The following is a 21,365-nucleotide window of genomic DNA, read 5'->3' as shown; positions in this document are numbered from 1 at the left end:
AAAATGACGACACTGAAGAAAGTATCAAATATCAACACTCAGCGGCCTGAAACGATGATGTCATAGCCAAGTGTTGATGATGTCATGTTTCAGTTGAGAGAGCGAGCTCAGACTCAGGTGAGTTTCAGATGCTTTTATTGATGATTGGAAACTGGATCAATACAAACTGGATCAATGAATCAAAGTGGAGACAGGAAGCTGTGATGTCATGTGATTAACTGTAGCCGTCTTTCTCGGGCTGTGATTGGCCGGAAGCTGCAGCCAGTGGCAAATCAGGGCTCAGCACAGGTAGGACAGGCTCCGCCCCCGACTCACCTGCAGAGAGAAGAACAGAGGAAGCTGAGTTCTATTGAGTTCTACTGGACTCTACTGATTTCTACTGGACTCTAGTGAGTTCTACGGGACTCTAGTGAGTTCTACTGGACTCTACTGACTTCTACTGGACTCTACTGACTTCTACTGGACTCTAGTGAGTTCTACGGGACTCTAGTGAGTTCTACTGGACTCTAGTGAGTTCTACTGGACTCTAGTGAGTTTTACTGGACTCTAGTGAGTTTTACTGGACTCTACAGAGAACTACTGACATCTACTGAGTTCTACTGGACTCCACTAGACTCTACTGTAGTAAAGTAAAACAACGAGTAGCAGGTCAAGAGGACACAGTAGAGATCAGTAGAGTCCAGTAGGGTCTAATAGAGTCCAGTAGCGTCTAATAGAGTCCAGTAGGGTCCAGTAGAGTCCAGTAGGGTCCAGTAGGGTCCGGTAGAGCCCAGTAGAGTCCAGTGGAGTCCAGTTCGGTCCAGTAGGGTCTAATAGAGTCCAGTAGAGTCCAGTAGGGTCCAGTAGGGTCTAATAGAGTCCAGTAGGGTCCAGTAGGGTCCAGTAGAGTCCAGTAGGGTCCAGTTGGGTCCAGTAGGGTCTAATAGAGTCCAGTAGAGTCCAGTAGGGCCTAATAGAGTCCAGTAGGGTCCAGTAGAGTCTAATAGGGTCCAGTAGGGTCTAATAGAGTCCAGTAGGGCCCAGTAGGGTCCAGTAGGGTCTAATAGAGTCCAGTAGGGTCCAGTAGGGTCCAGTAGAGTCTAGTAGGGTCCAGTAGGGTCCAGTAGAGTCTAGTAGGGTCTAATAGAGTACAGTAGGGTCCAGTAGGGTCCAGTAGGGTCCAGTGGAGTCCAGTAGGGTCTAATAGAGTACAGTAGGGTCCAGTAGGGTCTAATAGGGTCCGGTAGAGTCCAGTAGGGTCTAGTAGGGTCCAGTAGGGTCTAATAGGGTCCAGTAGAGTCCAGTAAAGTCCAGTAGAGTCCAGTCCGTCTCACCTGTCAGAGCGGTCAGTGTCGGGGCCAGGTGTCTCCAGAAGGAACAGGGTCTCTGACTCAGGCCCTGCTGGTGGACGAGGGCGGGGCTTAGCTGCAGGTAGGTGGGCGGGGCCTCGGAGGCCCGGACCGGCTGCCAGCGCGGCAGAACTGACTCCTCCCACACACGGGACGGGTTCGGGCTCCTGAGGAAAAAACACGACAAATGAACTTCATCATTTCACATGGTGGCGTCACAAACCTCCCTGGGCCAGACTCCTCCCCCTTTAACTGGACTCTACTGAGTTCTACTGAGCTCTACTGAGTTCTACTGGACTTTACTGAGCTCTACTGCACTCTACTTAGCTCTACTGAGCTCCACTGGACTTTACTGAGTTCTACTGAGCTCTACTGAGTTCTACTAGATCTTACTGGACTCTACTGAGTACTACTGGACTCTACTGAGTTCCGGGTTAGGCTCCACCCGTCCTTACTGGGCCCAGATGTGGAGGTACCGGGTCCAGATGTGGAGGTACCGGATCCAGATGTGGAGTTACTGGACCCAGATGTGGAGTTACCGGGTCCAGATGTGGAGTTACTTGGCCCAGATGTGGAGGTACTGGGCCCAGGTGTGGAGGTACCGGGTCCAGATGTGGAGGTACCGGGCCCAGATGTGGAGTTACCGGGCCCAGATGTGGAGATACCGGGCCCAGATGTGGAGTTACCGGGCCCAGATGTGGAGGTACCGGGTCCAGATGTGGAGGTACCGGGTCCAGATGTGGAGGTACCGGGTCCAGATGTGGAGTTACCGGGCCCAGATGCGGAGGTACCGGGTCCAGATGTGGAGTTACTGGGCCCAGATGTGGAGTTACTGGGCCCAGATGTGGAGGTACCGGGTCCAGATGTGGAGTTACTGGGCCCAGATGTGGAGTTACCGGGTCCAGATGCGGAGGTACCGGGTCCAGATGTGGAGTTACTGGGCCCAGATGTGGAGTTACTGGGTCCAGATGTGGAGGTACTGGGCCCAGGTGTGGAGGTACCGGGTCCAGATGTGGAGTTACTGGGCCCAGATGTGGAGGTACCGGGTCCAGATGTGGAGTTACTGGGTCCAGATGTGGAGGTACTGGGCCCAGATGTGGAGTTACTGGGCCCAGATGTGGAGGTACCGGGTCCAGATGTGGAGTTACTGGGCCCAGATGTGGAGGTACTGTTTACCGTCGCAGGGGCTCTGGTGTGGTCGGTTGTCCCGGTGACCGACAGTGACAAGGTTGTCATGGCAACATGGGTGGTGGTGGAAGACACTAAAGAGGAAGAAGAAAGTACGTGACAGGAAGTGAAGGTAAAGGTTTGATCACTGATCGATCGATTGGCTTGTTCAGTTTGTTAAAAAAGCAGCAGGTTGATCAATCGAGAATATTGATCATGATTTGTAGCTATAATATGATGGATGTGTTTGGGTTTTAAAAAAAACGTAAATAACTGCTCTGGGTTCTGGTTTTTGAGCCTGAACAATCGATCATTAATCAATCGATCAGCTGATCTGTTAAAAGTATTTTTTTGTACATTTTATGCTTTTATTTTGACAGAGAGAGACAAGAAGCAGAGACAAGACAGATTGTCTCAGTCCAACTATGATCACTGCTTTAGGCTCTAACCACTTCACCACCAAACTCCCCTAGTTAGTCAATCAATCAATCAATCAATCAATCAATCAATCAATCAATCAATCAATCAATCAATCAATCAATCAATCAATCAATAGTTTTAAGTCTAAATCTAAATCAGGTTTTTACACCTGAACCGTCCTCAGGCGTCTCCGTCCTCCAGACTCTGACCTTGCTCTGTTTGGGTCCTCAGTGAAACAAACTAATATCAGAGTGTCCAGGTTAGACCAGGTGAGTCCAGGTGAGTCCAGAGTTTCTTACCTGTGCCGGTGAAGCCGAGGACGAAGAAGAGAACGAGCAGCGTCTCCATCTTTCTGCAGGGAAATCCAACGGTTTGTGACAAAGATCTCAGTGTGAGCGGCTGCTGGAGTCTGATTCCTCCAGAGAAAGGCTCCTTTATACACCTGCACAGGTGGAGGGAAGGGGGGAGGAAGGAGAGGGAGGGGGGAGGCTGGCTCACCCTCACAGCACCTGATGCAGGTGTGAGCTCAGAGCTCCACTCTGTGGTCACTTCACTGCTGCAGAGCTCAGTCAGTTTAAATCAGTTTCCTGTTTCACCTGACGACATCCAGCTGTGGCCACTAGATGGAGCCAGATCACTGACATTAACATTTGGCATTGTAATAAATAGTTGTCTGTTATTTTACACTGTCAAAACTTTCAGTGGCAGACGTTTTTATTACAAGGCCACATTTTAATGTCAGGGATCTGGCTCCATATGTCCAGATGTTTGATGTTAAGGAGAGAAAAACAAACTGAATCAATGGCTCAGTGTCGTGTGTTTAAACCTCCAACCACCAGAGGGCGATGCTGTGAACTTCACTGAAGACTGCACTGTAACTGCACACCTGTTTGTTATGGTTATCAATTTCACTATTTCAGGAGCTAATGCCTGTTCTGTTTATTCTGCATCCACTGACTGACTGTTACACAAAACACTGAGATGTTTATTGTACAGAGTTGAACTTTCACTACTGGGTAAGAGAAAATATATTTCTTTTCATTGTGAGAGTTTATTGTGTTTCTTATTCTGCTAAGACTTCTGATTTACCACCACATAGAGTTGATTATTGATTGATTATAATTTTAATCTTGACACTGACCATGGAAAATGATAAAGGGCACAGGCATCTTCCTTAAAAGATTGATGAGAGCGAGTGATCAGTGGCAGCTTTTATGTGGAGGGATTTGTCTGTAGTAACTAACTAATTTGAAAAGACATAAAGGGAACGCTTTTATTCAGGAGCGTACCTATGTTCCCCTGGTCCTATGTTCCCCGGGTTCTAGGACCCTCTTTTTGAAAATGGGTCCTGTGTTCCCCGTTTTTACCAAAAAGGGTCCTATGTTCCCCGGTTGCAATACATACTGGGGAACATAGGACCTTTTTTTAAAAAAAAGGGTCCTATGTTCCCCACTGTTGCTGGTCATCATCATCATCATCATCATCATCATCATCATCATCATCATCATCATCTTTATTCACATATATAGAAAAGGTATTAAAATCATTAAAATATTAAGTAATTTCATACGTGAAATGGGACACCCTGAGAAGCTCAAGAGCTTTTTTTTTTTTTTTTTTTTTTTTTTTTTTTTTTTTTTTTACAATACAGGACAATACAGGACAGACAACAAACAAAACAAGGTGTAAACAACAGCAAATAACAACAACTACAGTTTGTGGTTTTGTGTTTGTGTGTGTGTGTGTGTGTGGGGGGGGGGGGGGGGGGGGTATGACTAGTGGCCTTTAATAAAGACAGAAAATAAATGAATAAATAAACATAGAAATGGGTAGACAAAATTGCGAAATATGCCAAAAACACTATTATGAGAAGAGACAGAGATGAAAAGGTTGGTAGGTAGAAAAATAAACAAATAAATACAAATAACAATAACAAATAAATAAAAATAAATAAATGGGGAGAGAAACAGGAAAAAAACAAAACAAAAACGCAACGGGATCACAACAGTATGGAGAGTGGATGGATGAGGAGGGGGATCCCAGAAATTATTGTATAGAATTTATAGTACACCTCGGGTCCCTACTGACCCGCAGGGGACCGGCCCGCCGCCCCCCCAACACCTCAAGAACCCCCCACCCCCACCCCGTGTGCCCCGGACTGCGTGCGGCCCAACACCCTACCCTATATCTAACTGTGTCTGCAATTTCATATTCTATTATTATTATTATTATTATTATTTTTTTTTTCCTTTTAATTAATTAATTATTTTAAGAAATGTGTATGTTGTGCATTAAAACCAGGGAAAGGGGGTGTTATGAAGTGTCCCCTTTCCTTTACCTAAGCTAGTGTGATGTGCGTTAAAAAAGCTGATGAGCCACCCGGGAATGGTCCGGGGCAGAGAGGCGGGGGGAGGCCGGGAGGGGCAAGGAGACGACAGGCCAAGATCCCCCATGCTTGGCCCAGCAGGGGCCCGAGTAATGTTAATATTAATAGATTAAGTTTAAAGGGAGTTATTATAGTAATAGTGATAGTGTGGTCTGTTATCCTTCCCCCTCCTCCTCCAAAAAAAAAAAAAACAGAAAGGAAGAGAAAAAGAAATAATTTATAATAAGAAGAATAGCAACTGCAATAATGACAACATGGCAATAGATGGTAGTGTTAATTATGATGAGAACGGTAGTGGTGGTGTGTATGAGAAACAAACAAACAGAAATAAATTCATTAATTATTTTTTTTTTTTTCTTTCCCTTTCCCTTAAAGTATATATATAAATAAGTATATAATAATAATAATAATAATAATAATAATAATAATAATAATAATAATAATAATAATAATAATAATAATAATAACAATGATAATAACAATGATAATAATAACTAGAAAATTTCCTCTCGGGAAATTTTGAATGGGCCACGGCTACTGCCGATTTTACCATCTCTGTCAACAACTGGAATCAAACCCACGATCTTAAGGTCAAGACAGAGCTGATCAGACAGACACATGATCATCTTTCTATAAGCACTGATATGGAGGAGCTGTAATCACATTAGGTTAACTGTGTGTGTGTGTGTGTGTGTGTGTGTGTGTGTGTGTGTGTGTGTGTGTGTGTGTGTGTGTGTGTGTGTTTATCTTGTGTAATAGGGCCAGGACTCAATTAAAACAATTAATCGAATTAATTAGAGGCTTCGTAATTAATTAATCGCAATTAATTGCATTTTAATCGCATATAAATATTTGACCTGAGAACAGTGAGAAGCATTTTTTTCACATGGATTTTAGTATACCATTGAATGACTGAATAGCTTAAGCAACAAAACATTGTTTTTTTTTTCAAGGTGGTACTTAACCAAGACCAACATGCAAATTATCGATTAATTCATTAATCGATATTTGATACAGATTTAAATGGTCTTTCCTGCCAATACACTATGATGATTACTGTAGTATTTAACTAGGCTACATAAATCACAGTAGCATAAACTGATTTGTTGAACGGACCAGGTGATGGGCTGACTGGTCCTGTCTAACTTCTGTGTACTGGGTGCCATTGTGCAGGGTGTTAAGGCAGCCTTCCTCCACTGCAGTCCCTATGGTCCTGGACCCTCTGGCTGGTGGGGTGGGCTGCTTTCAGCTGGGGGGGACTCTATCAGCTGCTCCCACGAGAGGCATTTGACGCATTTGACACCAACAAGGTTTAACTTTAAAACCAGATTAAATCATGGTTTAAGTTTAAATTCTGTTGCACGTTAACTGTGTTTTAATCACATGAAGGTGTGTGTGTGTGTGTGTGTGTGTGTGTGTGTGTGTGTGTGTGTGTGTGTGTGTGTGTGTGTGTGTGTGTGTGTGTGTGTGTGTGTGTGTGACTGTAATCACATGAAGCTGGCTCTAGAGTCTGTGTGTGTGTGTGTGACTGACTTGACACATAGTTAGTTAGTAGCTGCATCCTGTGTCAGTCTGATTTAGCTGTGTCTGTGTTTATAAACATTTAAACGAGCGCCAGGTGGATTGTTTATGAAGTTAACGAGCTCTGGCCTGAGGATCAAAGAGGTTACCACGGCGATAGGGGCCCCCGCAGGCTGAGACAGACAGAAACGTGGAGAAAAAGAGCCATTTTCTGCCTCTAAACCGGTCTCACAATTAGGCTTAGGGTGAGAAAACGGTAACTCCTATCAGAACAAAACACAGATCAACGTTGCTCTAAGGACTTACTGAAACTTTTGGTACGATTTTGTGTTTCTACAGTAAATATTTTGGCGACGCTGGCAGTTTTAAAACATCAGGCCGTTCTGCTTCTCTCAGAAAATATTTGTATTGGACTCAATGAGGAGCAGAGACAGACGTGGCCGCACTTAGAGGCTCAGAGTTTAAATTCTGTAAGTCACTCTGATATTTTGAGCAGATTAAGAGATCGAGGACAGAGCTCGTCTAGAAAATTCTGAAAATTATGTGTGTAGAGTGTAAACTGTGGCCGTGCGAGTTTGGATAGAGAAAAAATCTGGAGTTTTTCTGGCATCTCTCCCACTCTAACCGATGATGTCACCCACTCTGACACGAACATTCCGTGCAATACACACCCATTATAATCTCATAATTTCTCCAAAAATGATCATGGTCATTGATCAGGGATTGATCAAAAACTATATGACCTATCAAAACGTGGAGTAATACGACAATACACAAGACTTGTGTCTACTGTTTAAAGTTTAAATGGAGTCTCTAGGTGAAAGTATGCCTGAGCAGTAGACGTTTGTTAAACTCCAATGATTGGTCTTTTTCGCTCTTTTTTTTCGCCCGTCCCATTGACTTACATGCAAAATTTTGCGTAGTTTTTCGCGACTTACGTCGCGAAAAATTCGTAAACTGATGAGAAAAGTAATTGCACCCCGATCCCGATCAAGCCGCACGTTTTGATATATAATTTGGCCTGCAACTCTTTGAGTTGCAGGACTAGTAGCGAATCGAAAATCGTCCGGAAGATGAAAAATAACTAGAAAAAGCATTTCCAAGAATGGAAATGGTGTGAATGCTGAAAGCAATGCTGAATGAGCTGAAGAAAGAAAGAAAGAAAGAAAGAAAGATTGAAACAAGAGAGAAAAAAGAAAAGGACAGAAAGAAAGAAAGAAAGAAAGAAACAAGAGAGAGAGAAAAAGGACAGAAAGAAAGAAAGAAAGAATCAAACAAACAAAGAAGTAAAAAGACAGAAATGGAGTGAAAGAAAGAAAGAAAGAAAGAAAGAAAGAAAGAAAGAAAGAAAGAAAGAAAGAAAGAAAGAAATGGAGTAAAAACAAAGGAAGAGAAAAGGAGTAGAAAGAAAGAAAGAAACAATCAAACAAACAAAGAAGTAAAAAGACAGAAATGGAGTGAAAGAAAGAAAGAAAGAAAGAAAGAAAGAAAGAAATGGAGTAAAAACAAAGGAAGAGAAAAGGAATAGAAAGAAAGAAAGAAACAATCAAACAAACAAAGAAGTAAAAAGACAGAAATGGAGTGAAAGAAAGAAAGAAAGAAAGAAAGAAAGAAAGAAAGAAAGAAAGAAAGAAAGAAAGAAAGAAAGAAAGAAAGAAAGAAAGAAAGAAGAAAAAGAGAGAGGGGGATGATAGATAGAAAGAGGTAGATGGATGGATGGATAGAGAGGGAAGGATAGAAAAATTTACGTAAAATACAAATGAAGGAGTAGAAGAAAGAAAGAAAGAAAGAAAGAAAGAAAGAAAGAAAGAAAGAAAGAAAGAAAGAAAGGAGACAGAGGGGTTAAAAAATAGGGAGGGGTATAGATAGATAGATAGATAGATAGATAGATAGATAGATAGATAGATAGATAGATAGATAGATAGATAGATAGATAGATAGATAGATAGATAGATAGATAGATAGATAGATAGATAGATAGATAGATAGATAGATAGGACACATGTTAAAAGCTGCATCCTATGTCCTAGGCTCCACCTGTAATTATACTACTATTAATAGAGTTGGAAAGACTAAACGTCTGAACTTAAATTCATGAGAAAAATATAAATTGTTGGAGATGTTTACATCAAAAGTATAAAATCATTGAGAGACTGATGAATTTGAGCTGAAAACCTGTGTGTGTGTGTGTGTGTGTGTGTGTGTGTCTGGGTGTGTGAGTCTGACGGTCTCTCTGTCTGCGTGTAGCCTACATGTGCAGAAAGTAAAACTGTTGATAAGCGCCACAAAACTCCTCCCTCCCTAATGATCTGATTGATTACACCTGTGTGGCAGCCTGCCCTCAGAAGTTACCATGGTGACTTTTAACTGCTTACATTTGACTGTGTGGAACAGTGTTGTGTTTGTGTGTTGTGTCTGTTTGTGTATGCGTGCATGTGTGACTGTGTGTGAGTGTCTGTGTGTGTCTGTCTGTGTGAGTGTGATGCCTGTGTTTGTGCGTGGACATCCTCTGTCAGTCTGGTTTATCATGTGTCTGTGTGGGGCTGTGTTTAAAAACATCTTAACGAGCGGCCAGGCTGCACCTGCACTGTTCTATTTATAGACGTTGATAACGAGCTGGCCCCAACAGCTGGACCAACTGCACACAGAGCAGAGCAGAGCAGAGAGATTTGACCTCTGTGCAGCTTCCCAAAACAGCCCAGTAAAAGAGAACCGTACCTTTTATCAGAATGTGGCCATGACTACTGGGGCAAGGAGACCTTCCTGAGCACATTGATGTGCATTAAATGTTTGTAGGGCAAAAACTTTTCTCAGGGTCGCAAGGTAGAAAAGGGGGACATTTCTGCTTTTCTAAAAAAATCAGCTCCTACTTTTATATTGAAGTGGATGAGCCACTGGAGCGGGTCTAGCTGCACAATTAGGCTCATAGAGACAATTCTGTAAGTCTGTCTGCTGTTTTGAGCACATCAAATGAGAGACGACAAGTGTGGTACAAACCGGTGAGGAAATCATGTGTCTAGAGTTTAATTTGTGGCCGTGCTGGCAATTTATCCAGAAAAAATCCTGAATGTTTTTTCGATACCTCTCACTCTAACGATGATGTCACTCACTCTAAGCCCTGCTCGTTAAGCGCAATACACAACCATTATAAAGTTGGATTTTGTCAAATATTTTAATGATTTTAAAAAGGCCACATATCAGAAACTGTTGAAGATATCCATAAGCTGAGTAATATGTGAATAGATTAAAAGTTTGTCTACAGTTTAAAAGTCAAATGGAGTCTGTGGGAGAAAGTATGCTGAAGCTTTAGAGGTTCAAAGTAGTAAGAAGATTTTAAAAGTTTGAAGACGTTTTCAATGCATTCCTATGGGAAAAAATTTGCAGAAAAAGTTAAATATTTTAAAAAGTATAAATAGTTAAAAAGAGAAAAGTAATGCCGATAAAGTTCAAAAAAAGCTGCACGTTTTGATATATGAATTGTTGAAATCGCACAAAGTATGAAGGACTAGTTTAAAACCGTAAAAAGGCGGAAAGTAGTAAGAATAAAAACTAGAAAAAGCATTTCCAAGAATGGAAATGGTGTGACTGCTGGTAGCAACTGAACGCTGTTGCAGAATTAGCAAATAGTGCAAGCAGTGATCACCATACAAATGTTTGACCAAGGTCGGAATCGAACCCACAACCTCATGGTCATTAGACTTCCACTCTGCCTCTAGGCCACGGTGCACACACAGTTAACATCAAGAAAGCTTGAGAGTCAAGCTTGAATGACTTAGAATGAAAATTTCTGTGAATTTCAGGCTGAGAGCAGCAGTTTCAACATGAAGCAAGTTATCAGAAGTCAACAGAGGACAACTGGGAAAATAATTCACTATAATTGTTGTTGAGGCAAGATTTGAACCAGCAAACCTTCAGGTCTCCAGACCAGCAAGCTAACCACTAGGCTACAGACAGAGACAGTATGTGAGGGGTAAAGAAAACCTTTGATACAATGAGCTTTATACTATGAGGAATCAAAGACTGTCCAATGACAGCTGAATAATTGGAATCAAAAGTCAAGCAATGATGTGAAATGACTAAGGCAGGAATCTAACCCATGACCATATGATCACTAAACCTTTACTCTGCCACTCGGCTACAGAGAGCACACTGCTTTCAAGACTGTTGTCATTCATAGTAATGTGATGATGTGCTGCAAACTGGTATGAGTAATCAAGGAGATAACAAACACCTGTAACCAATTGAAGGCGGGGGAGGAGAGCAGAATTCAACATAACATAACAAGAGTTCTTCCCTTGGATTCGAACCAGTGACCTTAGGGTTGGCAAGCAGCCACCCTAACCCCTACACTACAGTGGAGTTGTGAAGAAGACTGTTGTCTGTTAATGATCTGCACACTGTCAACATCTAAAAAGTTAAATATTTGAAAAAGTATAAATAGTTAAAAAGAGAAAAGTAATGCCAATAAAGTTCAAAAAAAGCTGCATGTTTTGATATATGAATTGTTGAAATAGCACAAAGTATGAAGGACTAGAAGAAGACCGTAAAAAGGCGGAAGAAAATGGCCAAACAGAAGAACAATAGTGTGACTGCTTCAGCAGTCACACTAATAAAAGAGAATAAAGATTTGAATAACAATAGTGTGAATGCCTTCAGCATTCACACTAACTAGAAAATTTCCTCTCGGGAAATTTTGAATGGGCCACGGGAGCTACTGCGGGTTGTGCCATCTCTGTCAACATGGGAATCAAACCCACGATCTTAAGGTCAAGACAGAGCTGAACAGACAGACACATGATCATCTTTCTATAAGCACTGATATGGAGGAGCTGTAATCACATTATGTGTGTGTGTGTGTGTGTGTGTGTGTGTGTGTGTGTGTGTGTGTGTGTGTGTGTGTGTGTGTGTGTGTGTGTGTGTGTGTGTGTGTGTGTCTCACATGAAGTTACCTGTGTGTGTTAGAGTGTGGGAGAGGAGTGCGCGCTTCCGCGCGCATTTGTATGTTACCTGTGTGTTTTGATGTGTGTGTAACTGTAATCACATGAAGCTGGCTCTAGAGTCTGTGTGTGTGTGTGTGACTGACTTGACACATAGTTAGTTAGTAGCTGCATCCTGTGTCAGTCTGATTTAGCTGTGTCTCTGTTTATAAACATTTAAACGAGCGCCAGGTGGATTGTTTATGAAGTTAACAAGCTCTGGCCTGGTTACCACAGCAACTCCAGGTGGTTACCATGGCGATAGGGGCCCCCGCAGGCTGAGACAGACAGAAACGTGGAGAAAAAGAGCCATTTTCTGCCTCTGCATCGGTCTCACATTTAGGCTTAGCATGACAAAACGGTAACTCCTATCAGAACAAAACACAGATCAACGTTGCTCTAAGGACTTACTGAAAATTTTGGTACGATTTGGTGTTTCTACAGTAAATATTTTGGCGACGCTGGCAGTTTTAAAACATCAGGCCGTTCTGCTTCTCTCAGAAAATATTTGTATTGGACTCAATGAGGAGCAGAGACAGACGTGGCCGCACTTAGAGGCTCAGAGTTTAAATTCTGTAAGTCTCTCTGATATTTTGAGCAGATGATGAGTGACAGGACAAGTTTGTCTTACAAATTCTGAAAAAATTATGTGTGTAGAGTGTAAATTGTGGCCGGGCCGAGTTTGGAAAGAGAAAAAATCTGGAGTTTTTCTGGCATCTCTCCCACTCTAACCGACGATGTCACGCACTCTTACACGAACATTCCGTGCAATACACACCCATTATAATCTCATAATTTCTCCAAAAATGATCATGGTCATTGAACAGGGATTGATCAAAAACTATATGACCGATCAAAACGTGGAGTAATACGACAATACACAAGACTTGTGTCTACTGTTTAAAGTTTAAATGGAGTCTCTAGGTGAAAGTATGCCTGAGCAGTAGACGTTTGTTAAACTCCAATGATTGGTCTTTTTCGCTCTTTTTTTCCCGCCCGTCCCATTGACTTACATGCAAAATTTTGCGCAGTTTTTCGCGACTTACGTCGCGAAAAATTCGTACACTGTTGAAAAAAGTAATAGCATACCGATCCCGATCAGACCGCACGTTTTGATATATAATTTGGCCTCTTCGAGTTGCAGGACTAGTAGCGAATCGAAAATCGTCCGGAAGAGGAAGGAGAATAACTAGGAAAAAATCCACACAATAACAGTAGTGCCCGGGCTTCGCCCGGGCACTGGTCCCTGCAGCTATTTCATAGCTGTTGGGACCAGTGCCCGGTGCGATTGCCCGTGGCCCTAATAATAAGAAGAAAAAATCCACACAATAACAGTAGTGCCCGGGCTTCGCCCGGGCACTGGTCCCTGCAGCTATTTCATAGCTGTTGGGACCAGTGCCCGGTGCGATTGCCCGTGGCCCTAATAACGAGAAGAAAATAGAATAAAAAAATTGTAATGAACCACCAAATAAACAAACAAACAAAAACAAAAAATAAATAAATAAATAAAAAATTACCTCATTAAGGTGTTTAGTGAGGTGTATGGTGTGTGGTGTATTTTGGTGCCCAGGCAAAGAGAGGGGCAGAAAACAGCTAAGGTGGATGATTTAATATTATCTTTTGTGGGTCATGATTGTAAGAAAGTGATGAATGGTTCCCAGGTGACCTGATTATTGTCAGAGGAGTTTGTATTTTCCAGGGCGATATAATCAATGATCTGATTTTTCCAGTGTGTAATATGAATGGACTTCCGTGATTTCCAGTTCATGAGGATGGTTTTTTTGGCGATAGTTAGCGCCACGAGAAGTAAACGACCGTGTTTATTGTCCAGATTTAATGCAGATAAATCACCTAACAAACAGAGGGAGGGGGATAAAGGGATGTGGCAGCCCATAATTTGTGATAGGTTGTCTATAATGTTTTCCCAGAAGTGTTGGACAGGTGTGCAGTGCCAGGTTGCGTGGATGTAAGTGTCTGTGCAGATTTGTGTGCAGTGTGAACAGGTACCAGAAGAGAAGCCCATTTTTTGCATTTTCTGTCCGGTTAAATGAGCTCTATGGATAATTTTGTATTGTATAAGCTGTAGGTTGGTGTTTTTTGTCATAAAATAAATGTTTTGACAGATTTGAGACCAGAAGTCGGCATCGGGAGCAATGGAGAGATCTGATTCCCATTTAATTGAGGGTATGGAGAGTGTTGTATCGGATTGTAGTAATAATTTGTATATTTTTGAAAGGAGTTTTTTTGAGGAGGATATGTTGATGAATGTAGAGGTTGAAGGAGGAAGGTCTAAATTTATTTTTCTTTTTTTCATTTTTGAGTTAATAGATGATGAAATCTGTAGATATTGTAGAAATTGTTGGCTCCCGATGCCGAAGTTCTGAACTAGGAGAGGAAATGGAGCCAGAGTGTTATTGTTGAAGATGTGTTTGAGGTGAGTGATTCCTTTATCTATCCATGTGCTGAAATATAGTGATTGTTTGTTGCTGGTGAAGTCCGGGTTGTGCCAAATTGGGGTGAAGAGTGAGGGTGCCAAGGTGGAGTTAGTGATATTGTGAAATTTCCACCAGGCTGTCAGAGTGGATGATATTGTAGGATTTTGGAAACAGGGGTGTTTTTTAACAGACTGACTGAGAAATGGTAGATCTGAAAGTTTGATGTCCTTACTAACTGCTTGTTCTATATCTAACCAAGTATTATCTGACTGGATGGGGTGAGTCCATTTGTAGATATAGCGGAGTTGATTTGAAAGTGAATAGTAGTGAAAATTTGGTGCATTGAGTCCGCCTAGTATTTTTGTTTTCTGAAGGGTGGCCAGTTTGATTCTTGGGGGTTTATTTTTCCAGTAAAACTTATTGATGGATGCATCAAGGGAATTAAACCAGGTGGGAGATGGGTGAGTCGGGATCATTGAGAGGAGGTAGTTAATTTTGGGTAGAATTGTCATTTTAACTGTTGCTATTCTGCCTAATATGGATAGTGGGAGGTTCATCCATCGCTGGAGGTCATCGTTTATTGTTTTGAGTAGAGGAGTGAAATTAAGATTAATCAACTCTGACAGCCTGGGGGAAATGTGGATCCCTAGATAGGTGATGTGACTTGTGCAGAAGGGAATGGGTAATGTATGGGCTGCCACATCCTCACTGTTGGAGTTTAGTGGGAGTATGGAGGATTTGTTCCAATTAATAGAATAGTCTGAGATATAAGAAAATGAGTTGATGACTTTGATTACTTCTTGTAGTGATGGTTGCGGATTCTGAATAAAGAGTAATATATCATCTGCATAAAGACTGATTTTATGGTGCATATTGGGCGTTTGGATTCCAGTTATGAGGGGGTTTTGGCGAATTGCTGCTGCTAAGGGTTCTATGAAAATGGTGAACAAAAGGGGGGAGAGTGGGCATCCTTGTCTGGTCCCCCTGTGCAGTGTGAAGTTTTGTGAAGTGTGTCCGTTAGTGATGACTGTGGCTGTAGGTGAAGTGTACAGTGTTTTGACCCAGTTAATGAACGATTCCCCAAAGCCAAATCTATGGAGGGTTTTGATGAGGAATGACCAGTTTACTCTGTCGAAGGCTTTCTCTGCATCTAAGGTAGCTATAATGGTTTTATGGTGAGGTGAGGCAGAATGGTGCATTAGATTGAAGAGTCTGCGTGTGTTGTTAAATGAATTCCTTCCTTTGATAAATCCTGTTTGGTCCGGGTGAATAATGGATGGAATTATTTCTTCTAATCTATGGGAGAGTGCTTTACTAATGATTTTTATATCAACATTAAGGAGTGAGATGGGGCGGTAGCTTGAGGGCAGTGTGGGGTCTTTATTGGGTTTGAGGAGAAGTATGATTGATGCTGTATTCATGTTAGGTGAAAATTTGGAGTTTTGCTGAGTTTCAGTTATCATTCTGTGGAAAAGTGGGGCTAAGGTGGACCAGAAATGTTTATAAAATTCAGCAGGGAAGCCATCAGGACCCGGTGCTTTATTATTGGGCATTCTATCGAGGGCGGAGTGGATTTCTTCACTTGTTAGGGGAGTGTCTAATATCTGTTTTTGTTCTTTGGAGAGTTGGGGTATATCTAGGTTGGAAAGAAAGGAACTGATGTCATCTTCCTTTGCGACATTGTCTGAGGAGTACAGGTTGATATAAAAATCTCTGAATGTTTGATTTATTTCATCCGGTGAATTTGTTGGCTTCCCTGCTGAGTTGATGATAGTGGTGATTGCTGATTTTTCCCTATTTCGTTTTATTTGATTTGCCAGGTATTTGCCAGATTTGTTGTTGTGATGAAAGTTTTCTTGCCGGAGTCTACTGATTACAAAGTTTGTTTTCTTGTTCAAGATTTCATTTATTTGTAATTTATATTGTCTTAATTTCTTCTCATTTTCTTCAGATGGATTAGTGGCATTGATGGTTTCAAGTTGTTTAATGTTTTGTTTTAATTCTAATTCTTGTATGGTTTCTTTCTTTTTCTTATAAGCAGAGTGAGAGATGATTAGTCCTCTTAGTACAGCTTTACCTGTTTCCCATATAAGGGTTGGTGATGACTCTGGGGAATCGTTCGTCTCCAGGAAGGATGCCCACTCCCTTTTGATAAGGTTGATAAATTCAGGGTCTTTCAGGAGGGATATGTTAAAGCGCCATCTGGTGACTGGTTTGTGTGGACTAGGTGGGTGCCAGTTAAATGATACAGGGGCATGGTCACTGATGATGATGGGGTGGATCAGGTGATCAGAAATATTTGGGATGATTGAGTTACTGGTGAGGAAGAAATCGATGCGTGAGTATGAGTGATGGACTGGTGAAAAAAAAGTATAGTCTCTTGTAGTAGGATGTTGTAGACGCCAACTATCGCCAAGACCAAAATCTCTCATGAACTGGATTATTGTTTCTGTGGATTGCCAGGTGCGTTTGATGCTGGGAGTGTTGGATCTATCTACTGATGGGTCTATTACTGTGTTGAAGTCACCAAGAGCTCAAGAGCTTTTAAAAGGGGCCCAGACACATAGGTCGATGGACTCTCTCTAGTTATCTGGACTCTATCTATCTGGCCTGTCTAGCCTCTACCTGGTCTTTTTACTAAACTTAACCAACTCCTTTCTTCATTGCCTAAACCCAACCAATGGGACAATTAGCCTACACTTCTCACTCAAAGTCACAACTCAACTTCTCACTCAAAAATAGGCAAAATATGCCAAGTCACCTCCAACTCCACTTCCAGGTATATGGGTACAAAAATTGCATGTTCCCCGGGTCCTTTTGGGGAAAAGTGGGGAACATAGGACCCTTTTTCTAAAAAAGGGTTCTATGTCCCCCAGTCTGGACACAGAGGGGAACATAGGGATGATCCCCTTTTATTCTGCCTCTTCAGAAGTTAGCTAGAACTCCGCAGGATTTCCACCTTAACTCAGCTCCATGTTGGAATTTCCTTTCTGGATCAGTAAAGTTCACTCTACTCTATATTCTGTCTGTTCAGCGTCCTCCAACAAGGATGGGTGGTGGGGTTCATAATGTTCACAATGTTCACAATGGTAGCTATTTATTAGTTGTTGGTTTAAGCATTAATGAGGTAATGTCTGCTGTTAGAATGTTATTTTCTTTTCAATGATGTTCCTCCTTACACGTTTATTGCTGGATTTATGAACATCAACCAATATTGCATTACATCTATAATTATTATAATGGCTATTTAAATAATACTTATTTTTACACTTACTTATCCTGAATGGGCTTTATGCACAGCTCCACTACTTCCTGAAATAAGACAGCTCATTTATTTCCTGTCTTACATTATTGGACCAAGCTTAATCCAGGTGTGTCTGACCTCACAACAATGGTCAGGCACACCTGGATTAATCAGTTGGTCCAATAATGTAAAACAGGAAATAAATGAGCTGGCTTATTTCAGGAAGTAGTGGAGCTGTGCATAAAGCCCATTAGAAGGGTAACTAAAAAAAAAAGTATTTTTACACCTACTTTGAATTTTATTTGAATACAAATACAAATACCTTTTTCCCTCAACAAATACAAATACAAATTTACATTAACTGTATCCTGTTATGTTCAAATCCACATCCTGTTATGTTCTGTTACTAATGTTGACTAAAGCAATGATTTTGTATGAAATCTAGACTTTACCCATTGTGTTTTGTTTGAAATTTACCGGATGCTCAGTGTGTTTGACTTCCTGTTTGGAGTGATCTAGTCTACATAGACTGATGAATGCTGGCTGTATGACACTCTTGATCTGCATGTTATGTATTGAGGTAATCCAAAAGTAATCGGGTACATTACTTTAATTTTGTGATACTGAGAGTAAGTTTCTGATTACATTTTTTAACAGGTAACTTGTACTTGTATTAGACTTTTAAAGTAGCCCTCCCAACCCCAACCACACCCCTTGTTTCCATAGTTACACTCCTCGTCAACTAGGAGCTTCATCATCTGAGCTCTAGAAGAACTTAGACCCAGTCATTTTCAAACTTTTATTCATCTTCAGACGTTGAAACAACTGAAACATTTAAACAACCACATTTTACATCAGGTTGATGCTGATTGGATGGAGGTTGTCTGGTTTTCAGGTTATAGTCAGAGCCCCTCAACATGTCTGTGTAGGTCTATGACCACATGAATATTATTGTAGGATTAGTGATCGATTACATTTGTAGCAGATTTATTCAAAATGGTGGGTAGGTACGATATGATCTCTAAACCAGACTAGCCGGTCTAGTCTACACTAACTGATGAACCCACTTGGATAAACTGCAAAACATCTTCAAGACAAAAAACTAAGTCCAGTCATCTTGATTCAATTGATGCCTTTGACCTGGACAAATGAGAATTTACACAGACATGATCAGATCCCAACAGATGTATTTATTTTCCCCTCAGCTAACTCTGATCTGTCTCTAGATCCAAATGAAGATTTCCTAATCTCATTCAGAATCCAAACCAGACCCAGAATTGCAATCAGTTTTTTGTAACTGATGCTGTTAAATGTCCATCTGTAACTTTGGTAAATCATCCTTTTAGCTCTGGTCTTCAGACTCACTGGCTGAGGTGTTTTCTTTTCATAAACCTGACATCCTCCCTCAGAGACTGAATCTATCTTGTCCAGCAGCTGTTGGACCTGATCTCTGTCCTCCATCTTTCTGTTGTTGAACACCTGGTACTGACCACTACACTTCTTCAGAAGCTTTTGCAGGTTCTTGTCTTTACTGATGAACTGGTCCAGGTCGATGCCGTTCTCTTCCAGTTTGTCTCCGTAGGTGAACAGCACCATGGTGTGTTTAGAGACATCAGGACTCAGCATGTTCTCCAGAGCTTCCAGACCTTTCTGCTCCTGTTCAGTGAATCTTCCCAGCTGGATGGTGAGGAGGAAGACATGAGGACCTGGAGAGCTCAGCTTCAGAGCTTCCTCCAGCTGAGCCTTCACCTGGTCCTGGTCCAGCTCAGAGCTGGAGAGACCGGGGGTGTCCACCACAGAGACTCTACGACCACCAACCTCACCTCCTCTCTTCTCACAGCTCAGTGTCACAGGTGAAGCACTGAGCCTACAGTCGAACGCCTTGCTCTTCAGTATGGTGTTTCCTGCTGAGCTCTTCCCCACTCTCTCCTGATTCAGTATGGTGTTTCCTGCTGAGCTCTTCCCTACTCCCCTCCGACCCACCAGCACCACCCTCAGGTCAGAGCTACACCCTGGAAACAACACAGGTCATTAGGCTGGAGACAGAGAGGAAACACCTGAGCTCCAGGACTCAGAGCTGTCAACACATCAGAGAGACACTACAACATGTTCCTGTCTCATGTTTCCATGTGTTGAACAATTAGGTTCTGGAGACACAGCTGGTTGTAAACATTTGTTTTTATTAACATGTTTAACCGGAGAGACAACTGGTTTTAAACATTTGTGTTTATTAACACGTTGAACACAGATACATCACATGTTTGATCCATCAGACTGCTACAGTCAGTCTGTTACAGCTCTGAATAGAATAGAATAGAATAGAATAGAATAGAATAGAATAGAATAGAAGACATGTGTCAAACCCAAGGCCCCCGGGCCAGATGGGGCCCGTCACGTCATTTTATGTGGCCCGCGAGTGCTTAATTATGTCCAATTATCTTTGGACACAATTATGATAATATCTAATTATGGCCTGGCGGTATGTTGCACATACCACTAAAACTACAAATCCCACAATGCACTGCCATTGCACATCTATCAGGGGGCCGCGAGCGCGAATCCTTGTCCCACTTGTTCATCAGCACCAGCAACCTGATCCTCTGTTGTCAATTGAGAGGGTGATCAACAATGTGCTTTTTTTTCTTGCCATTGTGAAACACACAGCAAACAGCACACAGCGCGAGTGCAGCCGAACAGCAGAGTTCCTCCGACAGCTCCTCTGTGGAGCTGCAGGTCAACACTGGGGAACGCTGGAGAACACAGTATACCGTACTTTTTTTTTTTTTTTTTTTTTTAGCAGCACCGTTGTTACAGGTGATGCACATGCAGACGTCCCTTTACGTTTGTCGTCTGACCGTCTGTCACTGGACTGCGCTGCATAACTGTCACATATGTCTAAGTCTGCATGTGTCGTCAAGCCCCCATAAGTTCACACATAGAAGTTAAAAAAATATTAATCGATATTAATCAAAGTTCTTGATATTGGTTAATGGTTAATCATGTGCATCCCTAATTAGAAATGACTATGGAAAGCTGCAGATAGAGCCATTAGAAATGAATGCAACTGATTTTTGTATTTATTTATTTAATGATTATTGTTGTTTTATATGCAATAACTTACAAGCTTTATTAGTTTTAGGTTCAATATGTGCAAAAAGGTAATTTGAATAAGTTCTCAATAAACAACCATGTGACCCTCACCTTGTACCATTTTTTAAATTCTGGCCCGCTGCGTATTTGAGTTTGGCACCCCTGGAATAGAATGTACTTTATTAATCCCTTGTGGGAAATTCTTTCTTCACAGCGCTCCAGTGTACAAAGGTAAAGAATATTATAGCAGAATAAGAATATTATAGCAGAATCAATTACAGAGGATATTAATGACATAATGAATGATATGATGATGAAAATGTCCATAATCAATGAAAACCAGAACAAGTGATAAAAAAAAAGATTAAACTGTCCAGTTGTGAACATGATATAATGGTTGTTTGACATTAAATATCACTGTATGGAACAGCCCTTGTATTTTTTTAATGCTGCTGCAACTCCCACTACAGCTCCCGCTACAGCTCCCACTCCAGCTCCCGCTGGACCTGCTGCACTTCCTAGTACAGCTCCAGCCTCAGCTCCAGCAGCAACACCTCCGGCAACAACAGCTGCAGTTCCAACAACAGCTCCACCAACAGCCCCAGCAGCACCGAATCCTAAAGCACTGAATGGATTGTCTTCCTCTGCCCTTTTTCTTGCTTCCTTAGGAGCCATAAATGGATTTTTTGCCAGTAGACATTTCATTGCTTTTATGATGGCGCTCTCAGCAGCTTGGAACATCTCATTGGGGAAGCATCTTCCTCCATTCATCTGAACCATCCTGTTGATCTTCTTCAG

General features: G+C 41.7%; 1 protein-coding gene across 1 annotated transcript in view; it reads right to left on the bottom strand.

Moving 5' to 3' along the window:
* Positions 1-214: 214 nt before the first annotated feature.
* The window catches only part of tg (thyroglobulin), a gene marked incomplete at both ends in the record, with an annotated part of 74,702 nt that continues 53,551 nt past the window's right edge, over positions 215-21,365 (bottom strand). The window contains 2 exons of the mRNA XM_083990393.1: positions 215-315; positions 1,314-1,495. Coding sequence (XP_083846519.1) covers positions 215-315; positions 1,314-1,495 — 283 coding nt within the window. The remainder of the gene's footprint in view (positions 316-1,313; positions 1,496-21,365) is intronic.

This window comes from Trachurus trachurus (assembly GCF_905171665.1).
Source record: "Trachurus trachurus genome assembly, chromosome: 16".
In the NCBI taxonomy this organism is placed as follows: Eukaryota; Metazoa; Chordata; class Actinopteri; order Carangiformes; family Carangidae; genus Trachurus; species Trachurus trachurus.
This window is presented reverse-complemented; position numbering and strand designations above follow the sequence as displayed.